This window comes from Plectropomus leopardus, chromosome 13 (assembly GCF_026936395.1).
Source record: "Plectropomus leopardus strain MGB_pleo_1.0 chromosome 13, ASM2693639v1, whole genome shotgun sequence".
NCBI classification, from domain to species: Eukaryota; Metazoa; Chordata; class Actinopteri; order Perciformes; family Serranidae; genus Plectropomus; species Plectropomus leopardus.
Window position 1 is genome coordinate 72,846 of NC_142188.1, and position 21,650 is coordinate 94,495.

The following is a 21,650-nucleotide window of genomic DNA, read 5'->3' on the forward strand; positions in this document are numbered from 1 at the left end:
ATTATTGTTGGCAGACAGCAGAGTCAGCGCCGCCTAAAGGACACCAGAGACACTGCAGGCTGCTCACAGAACACACACACACACACACACACACACACACACACACACACACACACACACAACATAACAGAACATAGTATAACATAATATAATATAAAATAACATAATGTATAACATAAGATAACATATTACCTTATCCTGATATATATATATATATATATATATCCATCAGTGTTGGAGTGATGTAATAATCAGCTGACTGACGCCGCACTGACAGTCATTCAGGATCTTTTTTATATTTAACAAAAACATGTACAAAATATTTACCTACAACACACACATACCTGAGAGCGGCCGACCTTCTACATAGATCATACGAAATAAAAAACGATCATAATATCAACACATAAACCAAAAAAACAAAATGTACGGACAGAGACAGAAACAAAAATAATTCCCGTTGAGATCTCATCAGAGATCTGTTTTTGTTGTTTCTAAAATCATTATCTGTTTTCAGGAACTGTGATGTCGCTCATTATTTGACCTCAAAGGTTTCATCTGTTCCCATGACAACAAAACACAGATCTTTCAGCCACGCTGTCAAAGTTTGTAACAACACAAACTTTAACAGCCAAAAACGTCACAACCAAACACTTCTTTGTATGTTTCTTCTCTCCTCCTTCATCAGAGCCGCTGCTGCTCGTCAATCCACAGAAGAATGAGTGGATTAATGAATGAGTAAATGAGTAAATGAATGAACGAGTGAGTGAGTGGATTAATGAATGAGTAAATGAGTAAATGAATGAACGAGTGAGTGGATTAATGAATGAGTAAATGAATGAATGAGTGAGTGGATTAATGAATGAGTAAATGAGTAAATGAATGAACGAGTGAGTGAGTGGATTAATGAATGAGTAAATGAGTAAATGAATGAACGAGTGAGTGGATTAATGAATGAGTAAATGAGTAAATGAATGAACGAGTGAGTGGATTAATGAATGAGTAAATGAATGAACGAGTGAGTGGATTAATGAATGAGTAAATGAGTAAATGAATGAACGAGTGAGTGGATTAATGAATGAGTAAATGAATGAACGAGTGAGTGGATTAATGAATGAGTAAATGAATGAACGAGTGAGTGGATTAATGAATGAGTAAATGAATGAACGAGTGAGTGGATTAATGAATGAGTAAATGAATGAACAAGTGAGTGGATTAATGAATGAGTAAATGAATGAACGAGTGAGTGGATTAATGAATGAGTAAATGAATGAACGAGTGAGTGGATTAATGAATGAGTAAATGAGTAAATGAATGAACGAGTGAGTGGATTAATGAATGAGTAAATGAATGAACGAGTGAGTGGATTAATGAATGAGTAAATGAATGAACGAGTGAGTGGATTAATGAATGAGTAAATGAATGAACGAGTGAGTGGATTAATGAATGAGTAAATGAGTAAATGAATGAACGAGTGAGTGAGTGGATTAATGAATGAGTAAATGAGTAAATGAGTAAATGAATGAACGAGTGAGTGAGTGGATTAATGAATGAGTAAATGAGTAAATGAATGAACGAGTGAGTGAGTGGATTAATGAATGAGTAAATGAGTAAATGAATGAACGAGTGAGTGAGTGGATTAATGAATGAGTAAATGAGTAAATGAATGAACGAGTGAGTGGATTAATGAATGAGTAAATGAGTAAATGAATGAACGAGTGAGTGGATTAATGAATGAGTAAATGAGTAAATGAATGAACGAGTGAGTGGATTAATGAATGAGTAAATGAGTAAATGAATGAACGAGTGAGTGGATTAATGAATGAGTAAATGAATGAACGAGTGAGTGGATTAATGAATGAGTAAATGAATGAACAAGTGAGTGGATTAATGAATGAGTAAATGAATGAACGAGTGAGTGGATTAATGAATGAGTAAATGAATGAACGAGTGAGTGGATTAATGAATGAGTAAATGAATGAACAAGTGAGTGGATTAATGAATGAGTAAATGAGTAAATGAATGAACGAGTGAGTGGATTAATGAATGAGTAAATGAGTAAATGAATGAACGAGTGAGTGGATTAATGAATGAGTAAATGAATGAACGAGTGAGTGGATTAATGAATGAGTAAATGAGTAAATGAATGAACGAGTGAGTGGATTAATGAATGAGTAAATGAATGAACAAGTGAGTGGATTAATGAATGAGTAAATGAGTAAATGAATGAACGAGTGAGTGGATTAATGAATGAGTAAATGAATGAACGAGTGAGTGGATTAATGAATGAGTAAATGAGTAAATGAATGAACGAGTGAATGAGTGAATGGTGTGGTCTGTGCTCTGCTGTTACCATGACGACAGCCTTCCCCTGTTAATGACTCAGCTGTTAACGAGCTCATCAGGCTCCCTGCTGCTGCTCACTCAGGGTCACATGACCCATCGGTGTGACCTCGGTGTGTCTCCACAGGAGTGTGTGAACTAGTCGTCATGGTAACTGATCTGTTGCAGCTTTCAGAGAAACTGAGTCAGTTTTTTGGTGTCTGCGGTCTAGATCCTGCTGTTGTCATGGAGACTGTGACCTGATGTTCTCTGTCACCATAGTGATTGTTTCTGGGTCACTCACACATACACACACACCACTCAAACAACACACACACACACACACACCACTCACACAACACACAAACAAACCACTTAAATAACACACACACACACACACACACACACACACACAACACAAAGCCTCATCTAAAAAAACTGGACACTGTCCTGTGTGTGTGTGTGTGTGTGTGTGTGTGTGTGTGTGTGTGTGTAATCTGTTACCATGATGCTTTCCCATCACTGTTTCCATGGCAACAGGGCCTGCAGTATGACACATAACAGAATTTTTGGATCAGTTTGTCTCATGATTCTGAGCAAAGACACCTTTTTTTTTTTTTGTCCACACACGGACAAACTCAGTGTCTGTGTGTCCACAGATACAAAATATAACACACACACACACAAAATATACACGTATAATACACACAATATGTACAAAACACACACATACCATACACACAAAATACACACATATAATATACATACCACACACATTACAAACAATACACACAAAGTACAATTCATATAAATACAAAAAAATACAATTTAAATAAATTTATATAGCCAATTATCACGAAACATAATTTGCCTCAGAGGGCTTTACAATGTAATGGGGAGAAAAATGATTATAACCTCAGGAAGAGCGACCTCGGAGGGATCCCTCTTCCAGGACGGACAGATGTGCAATAGATGTCGTACGTAACGATTAAATTACAGTAATGACAAAAAGGAAAGAGAAAGAGAGAGGGGAGAGAAGCACAGCAATAATGGAAACACACGCATGTCATACAACAACAGTGATAGATGTAAAATTACTAAATGCACTCTATGATAGTGATGTTACGTCCAAATATCGTAGGTGTTGATAAGAGCACAACACATGCGCAGCCTCAGACAGGACCACAGCAACAGCACAACCAAGACCACCTCAAGGTGAGCCAGAGGTGCAGCCTCAGCACGAGCACGACTAAAGGCAGGATCACAGCATCGGCACAGCCATCACCACGATCAGGCGCAGCCAAGACTGCAACCAGGATCTGGGAAAACTACAAAACAAGAGAGCAGGAACACTCCGGAGAGGCAACAGAGTTAACGTAACGCAGTAAACAGACATGAGCGTTTGCAGAAGGAGGAAGAAAGAGAAGAAAAAGGAGCTCAGCGCATCACAGGAAGTCCTCCGGCAGATTAAACCTGTGTCAGCCTAACAAGGGGATACACACATAACATACACATAATACACATAACACACAAATAATACTCACAAACTACACACGCATATAATACACACAACAAATGAATGTATTTATGATGGTGAGACGGTGAGACGTTGATACATTGAGATGGTGAGACACTGAGACGATAAGACCGTGAACCGTTGAGATGATGAGAAAGTGAGACGGTGAGATGTTGAGACCTTGACGATGAGCTGATGTGTTGACAGCTTTCAGTGAGACGCTGTTGTAACACCTGCTGATCGCACTTGTCCTCAGGGACATTGGTGGAGACACACAAACAGACAGACAGACGAGTTCTTTTACGATAAAATAAACTTTATTAATCTCTGTGATCTTTGACACTAAACATCATTTTCTGCACAAAGTGTTTGTTGTTGTTGTCGTTGTTGACATGGTGTCCATAAACAGTTTGTCAAACACTCTACCCGTCCTCCAATGCCTCATCACCTGTCCATCACACTGAGGGTCACACAGACCTGTGGTCCAATCAGGGCGCAGTGGCTCTGCTGCATCACTTGTTGCTGGGCTGCGCTGCGAAGTAGAGCGCCATCAGGCAGTAGAGAGCCCCGCCCACCGTCAGTCCCATGGTGGTCCGGTACAAAAGACGGTCCATCAGCCCCTTCTTCAGGTGGATCGGCACGCCATCCGTCCTCTGGGGACAGACACAGAGAGAGACGAGTCACCTGTAGAGGTCACCTGATGAAGTCACCATCCAGGTCACCTGATGAAGTCACCTAATGATGTCAGTTACCTGGAAGAGTTTCTGCAGGTCCGGGACTTTATTGGCTCCCAGGTACTCCACCTGACTTCCTGTTTCAGATACCAGTTTGGTCGGAGATGCAAAAATAACCGGAGGACTGACAGGAGGTACACCTGGACGCAGACCCTACGGAGACAGGTAAAGAGACAGACAGGTGGAGAGAGAGACAGGTGTGGACATGATGGTTAAAATGGATGGACGTCTCTCTCTCTTGTTGTTATCGAGTCCAAACAGACTCCACAACAGTTTGGACAATCTGGACAGACAAGACAGTTTGGGCAGTCAGGACAGTTGGGACAGCCGGGAAAGTCAGGACAGTTAGGACAGTTTGGACCGTCGGGAAAGTCAGGACAGTTGGGACAGTCAGGACAGCCTGGACAGTTTGGACATACACTGAACAAAAATATAAACGACACACTTTTGTCTTTGCTCCCATTTTTCATGAGCTGAACTCAAAGACCTAAAACATTTTCTAAAAACACAAAAGACACATTTCTCTCAGATTTTGTTCACAGATCCGTCTAAATCTGCGTCAGCGAGGCTTCTTCTGTGCAGAGATGATCCATCCCACCTCACAGGTGTGGCAGATCAGGATGCTGATTGGACAGGTGATTATTGCACAGGTGCGTCTCAGGCTGGACACAGTAAAGGCCGCTCTGAAAGGTTAGGTTTTGCTTTATTGGGGGGTCTGGGGGGTCAGAGGACCGTTCAGTATCTGGTGTGACCCCCGTTTGTCTCACGCAGTTCTCACAGCTGCTCCGTACAGAGCTGATCGGGGTGTTGATTGTGGCCTGAGGAGCGCTGGTCCTCCTCGGTGGATGTGCCAAGTCGCTGGATATCGGCAGGAAGTGTAACACGCTGTCGTATACGCCGATCCGGAGCATCCCGAACCAGCTCAAAGGGTCACATGTCTGGCAAGTATGCTGGCCATGCAGGAACTGGGATGTTTTCAGCTTCCAGGACTCGTGTGCGGATCTTTGCAGCATGTGTCCGCGCATCATCGCGCGGCAGCGTGACATGATGGTCGTGGATCAATGGCACAACATCTCCGTCAATCAAAATGCCATCAATAAAATGCACCTGTGTTCGTTGTCCATAACATACGCTGGCCCATACCATAACCCCACCGCCGCCACGGGCAACTTGATCCGCAGCGTCGACATCAGCAAACCGCTCACCCACACGACGCAACGTACGCTGTCCACCATCCGCCCCGAACAGTGAAACCGGGATTCATCCGTGAACAGAACACCTCTCCAGCGTGCCAGACGCCAGCGAATGTGAGCATTTGCCCACTGAGGTCAGTTAAGATGACCTGCGGTCAGGTCGAGACCCCGATGAGGACGACGAGCGCGCAGACGAGCTTCCCTGAGACGGTTTCTGACGGTTTGTGCAGAAATTCTTTGTTTATGCAAACCGACTGTTGCAGCAGCTGTGCGGGCGGCTGGATGTGGAGGTCCGGGGGGGTCACGCCTGCTCGGCGATTGTGAGGCCGGTCGGATGTACTGCCAAATTGTCTGAAACACCTTTGGAGACGGCTTATTGTAGAGAGCGCCGACTGCACACTCCCCCAAAACCTGCGACGTCTGTGGCGTTGTGCCGTAAAACCGAACCTTTACTGTGTCCAGCCTGAGACGCACCTGTGCAATAATCACCTATCCAATCAGCATCCTGATCTGCCACACCTGTGAGGTGGGATGGAGAAGGAGAAGCCTCACTGACGCAGATTTAGACGGATCTGTGAACAGTATCTGAGAGAAATGTGTCTTTTGTGTTTTTAGAAAATGTTTTAGGTCCTTGAGTTCAGCTCATGAAAAACGGGAGCAAAGACAGAAGTGTTGCGTTTCTGTTTGTGTTCAGTGTAAATCACAGTCACAATAAAGGTGAGTTCTGGTGGAGTTTCTGGTGAGTAAACTGGATGAACAGGGAGGAGGAGGAGGAGGAGGAGGAGGAGGAGGAGGAGGAGGAGGAGGAGGTGACAGTTTGGAGCCGGGGGTGAAGCTTCAGGGGAGTAAATGTTTGAAGAAGAAAACAGATCTGAGATCAGCCTGTTCTGTTTACACTGATCCAACAGTCAGACACACAGCCGGCTGACGGTGTCCACTGTCTCTCTGAGGGACAATATCTGAAAATGACGGCTGTCCAAACATGATCCCAGAGACCAGTCATTCCAACAAATCTACTGTTCACAGTCCACCTGAAGACACAAGGACACAGTCCACCTGAAGACACAAGGACACAGTCCACCTGAAGACACAAGGACACAGTCTACCTGAAGACACAAGGACACAGTCCACCTGAGGACACAGTCCACTCATTGATCTGGTCATGTTTGTTGTTTGTTGGTTGTTTTGTCTGTTTTGACTCTTGGACCTGCTGTCTTTCTGTCTGATTTACGTTTGTATTTGTCAATAACAACAAAGACTTTCAATATTGATCCAGCAGATTTTCAAAGTTTGACAGTTTGTGTGTTTAAAACAATAAATAATCAATAATCAGAAGAGTTTATTGAGGAGTTTGTGACTGACTTTGTGCTGGACTCATTGATTAATCGGATATAAATTGACTTCAGTAAAATAAATATTTGATCTTCGTCTGTTTAGTTTGTGAATTTAAACAGTTTGTTTGTCCTCTGCAAACATTTCAAACACTTTTGGGAGTACGTCAGAGACCCAAAGACACGAACCGGAGACATTTTCAGTCAAAGACACGAACCGGAGACATTTTCTGTCTAAGACACTAATCTGAGACATTTTCAGACAAAGACACTAATCTGAGACATTTTCAGTCAAAGACACTAATCTGAGACATTTTCAGACAAAGACACTAATCTGAGACATTTTTGGACAAAGACACTAATCTGAGACATTTTCAGACAAAGACACTAATCTGAGACATTTTCAGACAAAGACACTAATCTGAGACATTTTCAGTCAAAGACACTAATCTGAGACATTTTCAGACAAAGACACTAATCTGAGACATTTTCAGACAAAGACACTAATCTGAGACATTTTCAGACAAAGACACTAATCTGAGACATTTATAGAGAATCAAGCAGAATGTTTTTGTTTGTTTTAATTATAATTTTCGGGTCGTTTTATGTTTTTGTTTGTTTGTTTTAATTATAATTTTCGGGTCGTTTTATGTTTTTGTTTGTTTGTTTTAATCAGAATTTTCGGGTCGTTTTTTGGACCGTTTGATTGATCCGATGATGATTTCGGGTCGTTTCTTCGTCCGTCGATCGGTACCTTCCTCCCAGAAATCAGTCTGCTCGGGTTTCAAAGGGTTAACTGATGATCGGCTTACTGATCAGGTTCACGGGACAAATGATCGATCAGTTCCAGGACTCGATGATCAGCTGACTGATCAGGTTCAGACGTGCCGTCATGAAAGTATTGATTAGTTACACTCTGATATTAAACCGATCAGAGACGCAAACAGCTGACAGAGGAGATCGATCAGATGATCGGTACCTGATCACCTCAGGAATAGCATTAGCATTAGCACAGGAGCTAACAAGGTCATGAGGACTTCCGGTCTCACCTGCGGGCTGTAGGCGGCGGCGGGAGCTCCGGTGAGCCGCTGCGTCACTCCGTTCAGTCGGTAATACATCTCTGCGGCGACGAACACCTGGACTCACCTGAACGCGAGAAGGTCTCACCTGTTAGCGCTGGACTCACGAGCTAACCTGATGCTGCCCGATGACGACGCTACGCCGCGTGATGACGTAAGCGCGGCACAGAAGGACCCGAGTTGGACGTAGACCGTAATCTGCCTGACCGGAAATGTTGGTACATATATACACACATATATGTATATATGTACATATATATGTGTATATACATATACATATATATGTGTATATATATGTATGAATAAAATATGAAAATGAAATATAAATCAAACAAAATTTGCCCAGGTTTTAAGGCAGGCATAAAATAAATAATTTGAGTGTATTTTCATCTTTGCTGAGCAACAGTTTTGTGTGAAAGAAAATAAAATCCTGTCCAAATTATAAACCTGCTGAGTGTCCTCTTAAACTGGAAACTGTTTTATAAACACAGTTTTACTCCTCATAATTCCCCAACAACAGATGTTTCTTGGCTGAAAGAAAATCTTTACGTTATTGTGGGTGGTTGGAGAGTTTTATCTGGTCTGTCTTACATATAATGGATTCAGAAGGAAATCCTCCCAGATATTATGAATTTATTTGGAAATTCAAAATGGGATGTACAAAGAAGCCGTTTTTAATGCTTATAAAAGCTATTCCTGTAGCAATGGTGAATATGGTAAAAGGCATATTATCATATAAGGGAAATATTCTACAATTGCCTAAACTGCTCATAGACCAATTCAATTTTACAGAGAAGAAATGTACAAACATCAGAGTTATCAGAGGTGTTCTCACCTCAGAACTTTTTCCTTCTATTGTTGAAAAGGAAAAATCTCTGAAAACAATTATCTGAGGAAAAAATAAGAAGAATACACACTGGAAATCTCTCCCTCTCCCCACTTTCACCTAAAGCCAAAGAAACTCATTATTAAATGATAAATGATATTTACCCCTGTAATAAGTTTCTAAGACAAAGAGTTAACATGGAGAAAAGTAATTGTGTATTTTGTGATTCTGAAATTGAAACTTTAGAACATCTGTTTTTTATTTGTGAACATACGATATCTCTTTGGGGTTAATTTCAAAACTGGATTTCTGAAAAGGACTCAGAATCTCCAAAGTTGAAATATGAGCTCATTAAATTTGGTATTTTAATGGAGGACAAAAAAAGGAAAATTTGTATAACACCGTATTTATTTTGGCCAAACAATATATTCACAGATGTCGATTTTTCAAAATCAGACAAAATCAGACCAAAGTTTCTTGTCCTTATGAATGAGTTGATAAATTTCAAAAAAGCACTGAAATATATTAGAACTAAACAAGCATTTCACATAAACAGTTTGATTCATATCTTAATTCCCGACTAGATTGCTGACTGTTTTTATTTTCTTCCTTTTTAAAAAAAAATATTTCTTTTGATAATTGTGCGGATTTTGTTGTTGTTGTTGCTGTTGTTGTTTAATTTACAAAATGACACTTAGTCTGTAATTTTACTTGATGGACCTATTCATGAATGTAAAAGCCAGTTTTTGATTACAAATAAAGTAAAAACAACAACAACAACAACAACAACAGCAACAACCAAAAAACTGCTGAGTTCAATAATTTAAGAAAATAAAAGCCCAGAAAAAAGAAAAGTAAAAAACTAAAACAATCAAGAAAATGACCCAAAAAAAGAGCAGAAAATTAAAAACGAATATATTCTTTTTTCTATAACATAATTTCAAATAAGTACTTATGATGATTCAGCATTTGTTTGTTTGTTTTTTTTTAATAATTTTTGAATAATCCTTCCTCTTTTTTAAAAATTAATTTTCTTCTTCATCTTCTTCTAATTCTTTTGTAATCTACAGAACATTTCCTGCCCAGTTTTTCTCTGTGATTCTTGGGTTAAAAAGAGTTAAAAAGCTGATAAGAGGTGCTTACAGGCAGCACAGGGCGCTGCTGCTGATCAGCTGTTAAAGGGTTAATATCTACTGATCAGTTTCTGATTATTGATTGATGGTTTAATTGTTGTTTTAAAGACCTCAAACTGACAAACTCTCAGCTTGGCAGTGACTCCAGCTGCTGGTCACCATGAAAACCAGGTGTTGACAGTAATCAATAAGCTGATCAGAACCAAGAGGGAGAAAAACACGAACTGCTCCTTTACTCACACACACGTTTTAGTGCAGAAGAAGAAGAAATATTCATCAGATTCACATGTCAACGACACACGTGTTCACATGTTCACAGATTCAGTGACAGATCACGACGAAATCTGAAGCCGGAGGAACGAAGGCTCCCGACAGGAAGTCAAAGGGACACCCGGGTGGTCGTGCTTTGGTTTCAGCGCTGCAGGATTTCACACCGACAAAGAAGAAAAAGTGTCTTCAGTGAGATAACTTGCACTTCAGCAGCTCGCCGTCCTCATGTCCCCAACACTTCCACTTCCTGGCTCTGAGGCTGCAGCTGCTATGGAAACCAGCAGTCCCAGTTAGTCCACAGACCCACGTCCCAGCAGTCCCAGTTAGTCCACAGACCCCACGTCCCAGCAGTCCCAGTTAGTCCACAGACCCACGTCCCAGCAGTCCCAGTTAGTCCACAGACCCACGTCCCAGCAGTCCCAGTCCTGCGAGGGACGACAGTCAGCAGATGTCTTCGGGGAGACGTGTTGAAGCGTTTTCCTGGATAACTGAAAAACTGTTTATTTATTTTATTTCAGTGAAAACTTCGTCTGCAGCATCGCTGAAGTGCTGAAGTCAACAATAATCACAACAGTAACAACAAACCAATCAATAAGAATTCAATAATCAGTTCAAACCAGTCAATAAGAATTCAATAATCAGTTCAAACCAATCAATAAGAATTCAATAATCAGTTCAAACCAATCAATAAGAATTCAATAATCAGTTCAAATCAAAGCAAGATTTTATACAAACAATTAAACATTTAAAGTCTTAAAATCAGCAAAACACAAGATAAGACACAAAAATATAAACCCAAAAAAATATCATTAAAATACATAAATAAATAAATAAAGCTCAACTTCAACTAAGCTGTCAAACCCCCAAACCCCAAACGCCTGACCCCTGACCCCTGACCTCCAGCCCTGGCCCCTGACCTCTGCCCCCAAACTCACTTCAGCAACTCGCCTCTGCAACTTGCCAGCTGATTGTTCAGTTGATGACCTGGTTGCTGGTTGGTCAGTTGATGAACTGGTTGCTGGTTGGTCAGTTGATGAACTGGTTGCTGGTTGGTCATTGGATCGTCTGGTTGCTGGTTGGTCAGTTGATGAACTGGTTGCTCAGTGGATGAACTCGGCGGACAGGCTCGGCGTGCAGCGGGCAGACCGGACCTTGAGCTCATGGTAGCACTGGATGAAGCTGTGGTAGATGAAGGTGATGGGCAGCGCCAGCAGCACAATGCCACTCACCACACAGACCCCGCCCAGCACGCGGCCCGCCACCGTCACCGGGTACATGTCCCCGTACCCGACCGTGGTCATGGAGATGATGACCCACCAGCAGGCAGCAGGAATGCTGGCGTAGTCCTGGTTTCCGGCCTCCAGGTCCAGGCCGTGCTCCAACAGCTGGGCCAGGGCACTGAAGATCGCCATGGCAACGCAAATGAAGATGAGCAGCATCATCATCTCACGGTAGCAGCGGCGCAGCGTCAGGCCGAGTGTCTGCAGGCCCAGGAAGTGACGCGCCAGCTTGATCACCCAGAAGATCCGCATGATGCGCAGGACGCGCAGTGTGACGCCAGCCCGCTGCAGCTGGGAGTTCTCCCCTGTCAGGGTCGTCATGGTGACAGAAACATAATACGGCATGATGGCGAGCAGGTCGATGATGTTCAGAGGACGCCGGACAAACTCACATTTATCCCGAGACACCAGGAACCGGACGAGACACTCCACTGTGAACCAACCAATACACACTGCCTCGATGATCCTGCAGGGGACACAGAGGACAGACACAGGGTACAGATCAGAGACAGAGGCAGAGAGGACAGACACAGGGGACAGATCAGAGACAGACAGAGAGGTCCAATCAGAGACCGAGGGAACAGACACAGGGGACAGATCAGAGACAGACAGAGAGGTCCAATCAGAGACAGAGGGAACAGACACAGGGGACAGATCAGAGACAGACGAGAGAGGACCAATAGAATACATTTATAAATAAACAGAGAATGGATGCACAGTCTGCGTCCTCAGGTGGTCTCAAGTAGTCACAGGTGGTCTGAGGTGGTCCTAGGTAGTCCCAGGTTGTCCCAGGTGGTCTCAGGTAGTCTCAGGTGATCTTAAGTAGTCACAGGTAGTCTCAGGTGGTCCTAGGTACTCTCAGGTGGTCTAAAGTGGGCATGTCCTACCTGTGCTGGTCCAGGTTCTCGGCGGTCTTCCAGTCTGGCAAGGTGCTGGCACACAGCATCACCATGGAGATGACGACAAACAGCATGGACACGGAGGCGAGGACCTGCGCTACCAATGAGGACGTGGGCTCCTCCAGCGTCCTCCTGACCCGCTCCAGCCAGCAGCTTCGGGGCTCCTGGGGGCCCCGCAGCTCCTCCTCAGGGAAGAAGTGGACGAAGCAGTCGGACATGCGGTCATCGAGGCGGCGCTGGCAGCAGGGCTGCAGGTCGGCGCTCTCCAGGCCCCAGTACAGCATCTCGTTGTAGAAGGACAGCTCGCACATGTGCGGCAGCAGGCGCAGCGTGCCATGCTGCGCGTACAGCAGGATGAAGCTGAAGGCCTCCGCGTGCCGGTCGAAGAAAAACTCGTTCCTGTCGCAGTCATAGTCGTCGCAGAGCTCCAGCAGCTCGCTCTCCGACACACAACGATGCAGCCGGCTGAGCCTGCTGAGGGGGAGGCGCTTCATCAGTTCCACGGAGCAGGAGAACCTGCGGCCACCGACGTTCAGTGTGCACAGACCGCTGATGCACTTCATGCTCCTGCTAAAACCTCAGACCGCCTCCAGACCCCGGACCTCCTCCAGACCTCATCTCCTCTCCTATCAGCTCCTTTAAAACCTCCAGCTGCACCTCCTCTCTGGCTCCTTTAAAACCTCCAGCTGCACCTCCCCTCTGGCTCCTTTAAAACCTCAAGCTGCACCTCCTCTCTGGCTCTTTTAAAACCTCCAGCTGCACCTCCTCTCTGGCTCCTTTAAAACCTCCAGCTGCACCTCCTCTCCAGCTCCTTTAAAATCTACAGTTTCACCTCCTCTCCGGCTCCTTTAAAATGTTCAGCTTTGTCTTCTCTCTGGCACCTTTAAAACCTCAGAGCTCCTCTGTCCTGCTCCTCCAGCTCCTTTAAAATCTCAGAGATCCTCCGTCCTCCTGCTCCTCCTCCTCTCTCTTCTTGGTGATGTTTCAGAGTCCAGCAGCAGATCTGTTTCTGGACTCAGAGGATCCTCTTTGACTTCTGCTCTGTTTTTGTCGTTGTTGAATCTGAGACTGAAGAGCAGCAGCAGCACCTTTTCCTCCGCCTCCTCCTCCTCCTCCTCCTCCTCCTGTCTGAGAGGAGGAGGATCAGTCGATGATTCAGGCAGCAGTCAGTCGGACTGTTGAAACCTCCGTAAACCTCCTCAGAGTCTGACAGACTGAACAGAGAGCTGCTCCTCTTCACCATCCTCCTCCTCCTCCTCCTCCTCCTCAGATGTGACGACCTTCATCATCCCCCAGAATGTCACATGTAATCCTCTTCATGCTAATTTCATGTGAACATCAGAGATGAACAATAAAAAAGCCATAAGGAGCTGCAGTCTGCGAGGACATGGCACCTCCTGCTGGATGAGACAGGAAACAGCATGTCTCCATCACAGAAAAGCCTCCTTCATCATTTTGCCGCTCCTCTTTGCTCAGTCAGCCAGACAGGGAATAAATTCAGTCTTTTATTCTTTATAAAAATAGCAAACACTTCCTTTTTTATTCAGAAAAATCAACTGGGTTTCAAATTGAAATTAAATCTAAAGGATAAAAAAACTAAAAGCAAAAAGTTTAAGCAGAAAATCTGAACAATAATTCTGAAGTTTCTTTATTCACACTTTTTTAACATCAGAATAATCCCAGTTATAACCTGCCAGGATCTGTAGACTGACCTGTCAGGACCTGTGAGGACCTGAATACTGACCTGTCAGGACCTGTGAGGACCTGCAGACTGACCTCTAAGGATGTGTGAGCACCTATAGACTGACCTTTCAGGACCTGTGAGGACCTGTGAAGACCTGTAAATTGACCCATCATAACCTGCAAACTGACCTGTCAGGATGTGTAAACTGACCTGTAAACTGGCCCATCAGGACTTGCGATGACCTATAAACTGACCTGTGAAGACCTGTATACTGACCATTTGTGACCTGTAAAGTCCTGTCAGTTTTATTTATAGAGCCCATTATCACAAACATGGTTTGCCTCAGAGGGCTTTACGGCAGGCACCCTCCCTCTGCCCTCAGACCCTCACATCACCCAAGGAAAAACTCCCGAAAAAAGAACCCCTGTAACGGGAAAAAAGAGGAAGAAGCACAGCTATCACCGTGATCAGGCGCAGCCAAGACTGTAGCCAGGATCCAAGAAAACTAGGAGACAAGGGAGCAGGAGCGCTCCGGAGAGGCAACGGAGTAAACGCAATGAAGTAAACAGACATGAGCGTTTTCAGATGGACGGATCAAGAGAAGAAAAAGGAGCTCAGCGAATCACAGAAAGTCCCCCGGCAGATTAAACCTATGTCAGCCTAACGAGGGGCTGGTCCAGGCAACCTGAGCCAGCCATAACTATAAACTCTATCAAAGAGGAAGGTCTTCAGTGTACCCTTAAAAGTGGAAACTGAAAGATGGTTCCATAAAAGAGGACCGTGGTAGCTGAAGACTGGCTCCCATCCTACTTTTGGAGATCATTACGGTGTGTGTACACCGTGCGTGCGTGAGGTGGACCCAAAAGCAGACACAGACAGGTTCGAGGTGCACAAACAAAGGGCTTTAATGAAGATGACAAGGAGGGGGTGAGGAATGACAGTCAGGGAATGGGAGCTGGGGATCTCCAAGGTGGTAGGTGAAGGGTGCTGGTGAGGTTGGTGAAGCAGAGGGTGGTGAGGATCCGGGGATGGGGTGGAGGCGAGTGGCTGGGCACGAAGGCGAGTGGCTGGGTGGCGAGCACTGGAGCTCGGAGATGGTAGGCACTGGAAAGAGGAAGGCATAAAAAACACAATGAGCTTGAGAACTAGAGACAACAAGAATCGCAAAAATTACAAGAGAGAATCTCATGAGAGAGACGGTCGCTCTACCACGGTAGGAGTGGAAAAAATCTGACGCCGAAGTCGGGTGAGGCTGAAGCTTGAATGCAGTGAGGGAGGTGATTGCTGACAAGGCACAGGTGAGGAAGTTTGCCCTGAGCTCCAGTACCCTGGAAGCCACGCCCAGCCCCTGCAACACAGAAGACACAGAACAACAAACACCAAGCATGCACACAAAACAGCCACACAAGCACTCCAAAAGCACTCCATTTAGAGCTTTGTAAGTAAGGAGGAGGATTTTAAATTCAATCCTGGATTTCACAGGGAGCCAGTGCAGAGAAGCTAAAACAGGAGAAATATGATCCCTTTTCTTGGTTCCCGTTAAAACACGAGCAGCAGCGTTCTGCACCAGCTGGAGAGACCTAAGAGATTTGTTGGGGCAACCAAATAATAGGGAATTACAGTAATCCAGCCTAGAGGTGACAAATGCATGTACTAATTTTTCAGCGTCTCTTTGGGATAGGATATGTCTAATTTTTGCGATGTTACGCAAGTGAAAGAAAGCCGTCCTTGAAGTTTGTTATATTTGGGAGGCGAAAGATAAATCCTGGTCAAATAAAACTCAGAGGTTCCTTACAGTTGTGCTAGAGGCCAAGGTAATGCCATCTAGAGAAATTACATTGTTGGAAAAGGAGCTTCTGAGGTGTTTTGGGCCAAGAACAATAACTTCAGTTTTGTCTGAATTCAACATCAGGAAATTACGGCTCATCCAGGCTTTTACATCCTTAAGACATGTTTGAAGTCTAGATAGCTGATCAGTTTCATCTGGTTTCATAGATAGATATAATTGCGTATCATCAGCATAACAATGGAAATTTACAGTATGTTTTCTAATTATGTTGCCTAGAGGAAGCATATATAAAGTGAAAAGGATTGGTCCAAGCATCGAACCTTGTGGCACTCCAAAGCAGACCTTTGTATGTGCGGAGGGTTGATCATTGATGTGAACAAATTGGGAACGATCAGAGTAAGATTTAAACTAGCTTAGTGTCGTTCCTTTAAGGTGTGTTTAAGTGTTTCAGTCTGTGCAGTAAGATTTGATGGTCAATGGTGTCAAATGTGGCACTGAGATCTTATAGGATTAATACAGGTAAAATAAAGGTAATAAAGGTAAGACTTCCTTAAATAACCTAGTTGGGATGGGGTCTAACAGGCATTTTGATGGCTTAGATACAGAAATCAAATTAGAGAGTCGCTGAAGGTCAATGGGGGAAAAACAGTCTAAATAAATTCCAGGCCTTGCTGCCATATCCAGGCTACCTGTGTCTGAGGTCAGGTCAGTTAGGGGCAAGAGGTGATAATTCTCCAATTGTTACAATTTTATCATAGAAGAAACTCATAAAGTCGTCACTGCGGAGGGCCGGAGGAACACGAGGCTCTACAGAGCTGTGACTCTGTTGGGACCTGTAAACTGACTTGTGAAGACCTGTAAACTGACCTGTCTCCTGCTGCTCAGACAGGCTCGTCCTCAGCAGACGCCGCCAACCACCAGCAGCACACAGAGCTCCTCCCTCCACTCATGGACCGACACGCTGCTAACACAACCACACACACTGATTACTCTGCCTTTAACAGGTCAGGGTTAACATATAGTTATGTAATGCCACACACACACACACACACACACACACACACACACACACACACACACAAGTACGCACCTTGTTTGCAAAGAGGAGGAAGAGAGTGATGTCATTCTTGAAGGAGGTGAAGAAGGAGAGGATGAGGGGAAGAAGGAGGAGTCACATTCCTACTGAGGTTCATGTCTTTATTAGTGTTGACTGATCAACATGAATTTAGCTGGAGACAGAAACTCATGTCAGACTCACTGAGACTCAATAAGACTCACTGAGACTCAATAAGACTCACTGAGACCCCGTAAGACTCAGGGATACTTAGGAAAACTGAGTCAGACTCATTAAGACTCAGTAAGACTCACTGAGACTCAATAAGACTCACTGAGACCCCGTAAGACTCAGGGATACTTAGGAAAACTGAGTCAGACTCATTAAGACTCAGTGAGACTCAGTTAGACTCAGTAAGACTCAGTGAGACTCAGTAAGACTCAGTGAGACTCAGTAAGACACGATAAATTGATGGACGCATTAAATGTTTCCGACCCCTCCTCCAGAAGACTCAAAGTTTTTTGAAGATTTTTTGCTCGTCTTTAAAGTTTTCTCTAAAGTTTTTCTTCTCTTTGAAGTGCTTTTTGAGTCTTTGTAGTCGTTTTGAATCTCTGAGGTTTTTTGAGTCTCTTTGAGGTTGTTTGGTGTCTGTTTGAGGATGTCTTGTATGTCCTTGAAGTTTTGCGTCTTGTTAAAGGTTTTGTGTTTCTCTGAGATTGTTTTGTCTCTTTTTTGTTATTGTGGCGTCTCTTCAAGGTTGTGATGTTGTTTGGTGTCTCTTCATGGTTAGTATTTGTCTCTTTGTATTTTTTTTGTGTCAGTCTGAGGTTGTTTTATGTCTCTTTGTTGTTGTTTGATGTGTCTGAAATTGTTTAATGTCTCTTTGTCGTTGTTTTCCCGTCTCTTTGTAGTTGTTTAATTTCTCTTTGTCGTTGTTTTCCCGTCTCTTTGTAGTTGTTTAATTTCTCTTTGTCGTTGTTTTCCCGTCTCTTTGTAGTTGTTTCGTATCTGTGATTGTTTTGTGTCTCCTTCTGGTTCTTTTTCTGTCTCTTTGTGGTTGTTTTATGTCTCTTTGTGGTTGTTTTCTGTCTCTTTGTGGTTGTGTGTGTCACACAATGTTACAGGTCCATGGTCGTTCGGACTGAGCGTCATGAGAACTGGACCAGAAACTGAACAGAGGTTAAAGTTAAACCATCAGTCAGAACAACAGCTGCTGATTGGTCCAGCAGCTTCAGACTGCTGCGCTCTCATTGGACATTTCTGCTGATGTAGGCGGAGCTGTCTGGCTGTCCGTCAGAGGAATCGTGGGTCTCAACTGGCTCTTCGGGAGCGGAAACGGATCTCAGACAGTCAGTTTTGACAATTTCAGCCATACTTTATGTATTGCTTTTTTAGGTGTTTCTTAGACAGGCTATATTAAGGTGTTTTTGGATGTTTTTGTGACATTCTATGCCATGAGGTGTCCATGCATTATATTTTATGCGGTTTTCAGCTGTTGTTTGGAAATGTCAAATCTTGACATTTTTTTTGCCATACAATAGAGTTGCTTTTTCGGATATTTTTTTGACATGTGATATTATGATGTTTTGGGGTGTTTTTCAACATTCTATGCCATGGTGTGTCTCAGCATGCCATTTTATGTGGTTTTCACCTATTTTTAGCCTTTTTTGTAGGCATGCCAAATTTTAATAATATTGCTTTTTTGGTAATTTTTTCAAGATGCTACATTAAGTTCTGTTTGGCCGTTTTTGCAACATTCTATGCTATGAAATGTTTCTGGATGCTTTTTAATGTGGTTTTCAGTTGTTTTTAGCCGTTTTTTAGGCATGTCAAATTTCAACATTTTTCGCAGTCAGTCACAGATGTGGTTGACAACAGTGGATTTATTTCTCCTCGATCAGCCTTCAAGCAACCCAAAAAGACATGGAGACAGGTGCGCACCTACCTGAGATACACCATGGCATATAATGTTGCAAAAACAGCCAAAAACATCATAATAAGGTACGTCTAAGAAACGGCCGAAAAAGCAATACTATAGTATGGTGACAAACATCAAAATTTAACGTGTCTAAAAACAACATATTAAGAAGGCCAAAATAGTCATAATTTAGAATGTTGAAAAAAATGGCAAAAATTTTAAAGTATAAATATCAGATTTTGACATGTCCTAAAAATTGCTGAAAACGACATATTATAGCTTGTAGAGACGCACCATTGTGTACTATGTCGAAAACAAGGGTGAGAGTGACCGAGACCACTTCCTGTTTACCTGTGTTTCAGGTACGATGCCAGAGAGTCTGCCAGAGCTCAAATTGGCCGTGGATCAGATCCAGGGCGGCTTCTTCAGTGCCAACCAACCAGAACTGTTCAAAGACCTGACTGATATGCTGATGAACCATGACAGGTAAACACCATCACACCTGAGAGAGGGAGAGACAGTGTGTCTGACAGTTTCCTGCAGGATCAGGTAACGTGTGAAAAATCCATTTTCTAAGTCAGTTTAAAGAACGTCGTCTCAACATGACTGTTTGTGTCTCAGGTTTAAAGTGTTTGCTGACTATGAAGAGTACACCAGGTGTCAGGAGAGAGTCAGCGAGCTCTACAAGGTAACTTCAACCATCGTCCTCTGTCTTTGAACGTATCCGAATCAATCAAACAGTCAATTCCAAATCCACGTCTGACTCTTAATTATGATTTATTGCTATTTAATCGTAACTAATTCCATTTCTTACTTACTGTCGTGAAGTCTTTGAAAATTTTGTGTGTTACTGCCGACACATTTCAGCAAACTGAGACTTGTAAATGCGAGGATTCAAATCATAATAATCAAGAAAGCCTCGCAGTACAGCCTGTTGTAAAAAGGTCACCAGAACATCATCGTCACAGTATGTCATTTAAAAAAAAGTCATGAAAACGTTACAGAAGAATTTCAGACTTACCAGCTGCTGTTTCCTGTTTTCCTTCAGAACCCCAAAGAGTGGACCAAGATGGTGATCCGCAACATCGCCACCTCTGGAAAGTTCTCTAGCGACCGGACCATCTCCCAGTACGCCCGCGCAATCTGGGGGGTCGAACCGTCTGATGTGAAGATCCCGGCGCCCAACGAACCATTCCAGTCTCGTGACTGAGGAGGCGGCGTTGTGCAGCAGGTTTCTGACCCAGACAGGACCTGAACGTCTCATCTCTGAACTCTCTGGGAGGAATTATTCAGCCCCAAACATTTAAATGTCTTTCTTTATGTTCTCGCCCTCGTGCAGTTCATATTTGTCTAGCTCGCACTTTTTTTTTCTAAAACTAGTTCTAAACAAAGAGTTAAACTTTAAAACCCAAAGATATTGTATATATTTACACCTTTATAGCACAAATCCTCATTTAGTAGTCTGTTTTTTAAAAAATGGTGAAAACTTTCTTTTTTACTTTGACCTTTAAACTCCTGACTAAGTAGAAGTCGATGTGAACAGAACATTTTTTCTCATTAACCTTAATTACAGATTTCTTATCTTTAGGAAAACTAAAGATGTATTTCTTTGACTGTGTTTATTGTGTTTACTGTTGACTTTATTCTTCTGTCAGGTGAAGGCGGGGGGACCCAGTCGACCTCGACAAACTCTCTGTTCTGGAGAGATTTTTGCTGGAAAAATTTAGTACGGTTCTTTCTTACCCCTAATCAGAAATCCAAATTCAGTGGGTCTCAGCAATCATGCTGGAGGGAGTGTGGTTCAACGTTGGTGGATCATGCACATATTTTTTGGACTTGCCCACAGGTCAAACTTTTTTGGGAAGGTGTGGACAATTTAATCTTAAAGATTATAAATCTGAAAACTGATTTTTCTTTCACCTTTTTATACCTTGGAATTATTCCAAAAGGGCTCAGTAAGAGGGACACTTACCTTCTGAAGATTTTTTTGGCTGCAAGCAAAAAAACAATTACCAAAAGCTGGCTACAGAGGAACACATCCTCTGTTTCCCTTCTCATCAACATAGTTAACTGGATCCGCTTAATGGAGAAAATGACTTTTTCCCTTAGACTACAAAAGGAGAAGGGAGATAAATACTGGGAAAAATGGGATTGCTACAATCAGCCAATGTAGAAGAGCCTTTAATTACCTGTCTTTTGTCTTCTCTGCCTGTTGTTCTGTAATACCCAGACCTTACATGTTCGGATGTTCATATGAATAATAAAAATAAAGTATATATAAAAAAAAAAAAAAAGCATATAAACTTTTGGAAAAAAAATCCTTTTCAAAAATTATGACTTGGAAGTCGACGTGAATGGTTTATACAAGTCCACAACTAAAAATAATGGAAATGCCGACATGACATGAATGCAACACAAAGCCCTCAGCATTACATTACAGGTGCCTTATGGGTAATGTAGTCGATTCAGAATCACTGTTTACTCAACATGAATGTTAGTTTGACTCCCGTACTGTATCTGTTGCCGAAAACAAACTTTAGTTGCACCTGTAACGCCTTTGACGATGTATTAATTAACTCGCTGTCAGTGACTGTTTTCCTGCGACCCAGAAAACCTGAACCA

General features: G+C 43.1%; 3 protein-coding genes across 3 annotated transcripts; 1 reads left to right on the top strand and 2 right to left on the bottom strand.

Annotated features, from left to right (window-relative positions):
• Positions 1 to 4,133: 4,133 nt before the first annotated feature.
• On the bottom strand, positions 4,134 to 8,335 carry LOC121939180 (cytochrome c oxidase subunit 7A2-like, mitochondrial). Its single transcript, XM_088086318.1, has 3 exons — positions 8,146 to 8,335; positions 4,591 to 4,725; positions 4,134 to 4,491 (listed from the first exon to the last, which is right to left on the bottom strand). Exons 1-3 carry the CDS (start codon positions 8,212 to 8,214, stop codon positions 4,351 to 4,353), a joined length of 345 nt encoding a protein of 114 aa, XP_087942444.1. The 5' UTR covers positions 8,215 to 8,335; the 3' UTR covers positions 4,134 to 4,350.
• A 500-nt stretch (positions 8,336 to 8,835) lies between these two features.
• Positions 8,836 to 15,614, bottom strand: LOC121940279 (voltage-gated potassium channel regulatory subunit KCNG3-like). The gene is made up of 3 exons (XM_088086699.1): positions 15,477 to 15,614; positions 12,572 to 15,371; positions 8,836 to 12,150 (listed from the first exon to the last, which is right to left on the bottom strand). The coding sequence occupies exons 2-3, from the start codon at positions 13,144 to 13,146 to the stop codon at positions 11,505 to 11,507; spliced, it is 1,221 nt and encodes a 406-aa protein (XP_087942825.1). The 5' UTR covers positions 13,147 to 15,371; positions 15,477 to 15,614; the 3' UTR covers positions 8,836 to 11,504.
• On the top strand, positions 15,603 to 21,299 carry LOC148187581 (glycogen phosphorylase, muscle form-like). Its single transcript, XM_088086704.1, has 4 exons — positions 15,603 to 17,243; positions 18,235 to 19,514; positions 19,650 to 19,716; positions 20,077 to 21,299. Exons 2-4 carry the CDS (start codon positions 19,396 to 19,398, stop codon positions 20,236 to 20,238), a joined length of 348 nt encoding a protein of 115 aa, XP_087942830.1. The 5' UTR covers positions 15,603 to 17,243; positions 18,235 to 19,395; the 3' UTR covers positions 20,239 to 21,299.
• The last annotated feature ends 351 nt before the right edge of the window (positions 21,300 to 21,650 follow it).

Excerpts from the sequence above, each read along its gene's own strand:
- LOC121940279 (XM_088086699.1), bottom strand. The coding sequence starts at position 13,146 with ATGAAGTGCATCAGCGGTCTGTGCACACTGAACGTCGGTGGCCGCAGG. Across the intron at positions 12,151-12,571 it reads GAGAACCTGGACCAGCACAG|GATCATCGAGGCAGTGTGTA; the intron begins GTAGGACATGCC and ends TGTCCCCTGCAG.
- LOC121939180 (XM_088086318.1), bottom strand. The coding sequence starts at position 8,214 with ATGTATTACCGACTGAACGGAGTGACGCAGCGGCTCACCGGAGCTCCC. Across the intron at positions 4,726-8,145 it reads CCGCCGCCTACAGCCCGCAG|GGTCTGCGTCCAGGTGTACC; the intron begins GTGAGACCGGAA and ends CTGTCTCCGTAG. Across the intron at positions 4,492-4,590 it reads ACCTGCAGAAACTCTTCCAG|AGGACGGATGGCGTGCCGAT; the intron begins GTAACTGACATC and ends GTCTGTCCCCAG.
- LOC148187581 (XM_088086704.1), top strand. The coding sequence starts at position 19,396 with ATGCCAGAGAGTCTGCCAGAGCTCAAATTGGCCGTGGATCAGATCCAG. Across the intron at positions 19,515-19,649 it reads ATGCTGATGAACCATGACAG|GTTTAAAGTGTTTGCTGACT; the intron begins GTAAACACCATC and ends TTTGTGTCTCAG. Across the intron at positions 19,717-20,076 it reads GAGTCAGCGAGCTCTACAAG|AACCCCAAAGAGTGGACCAA; the intron begins GTAACTTCAACC and ends GTTTTCCTTCAG.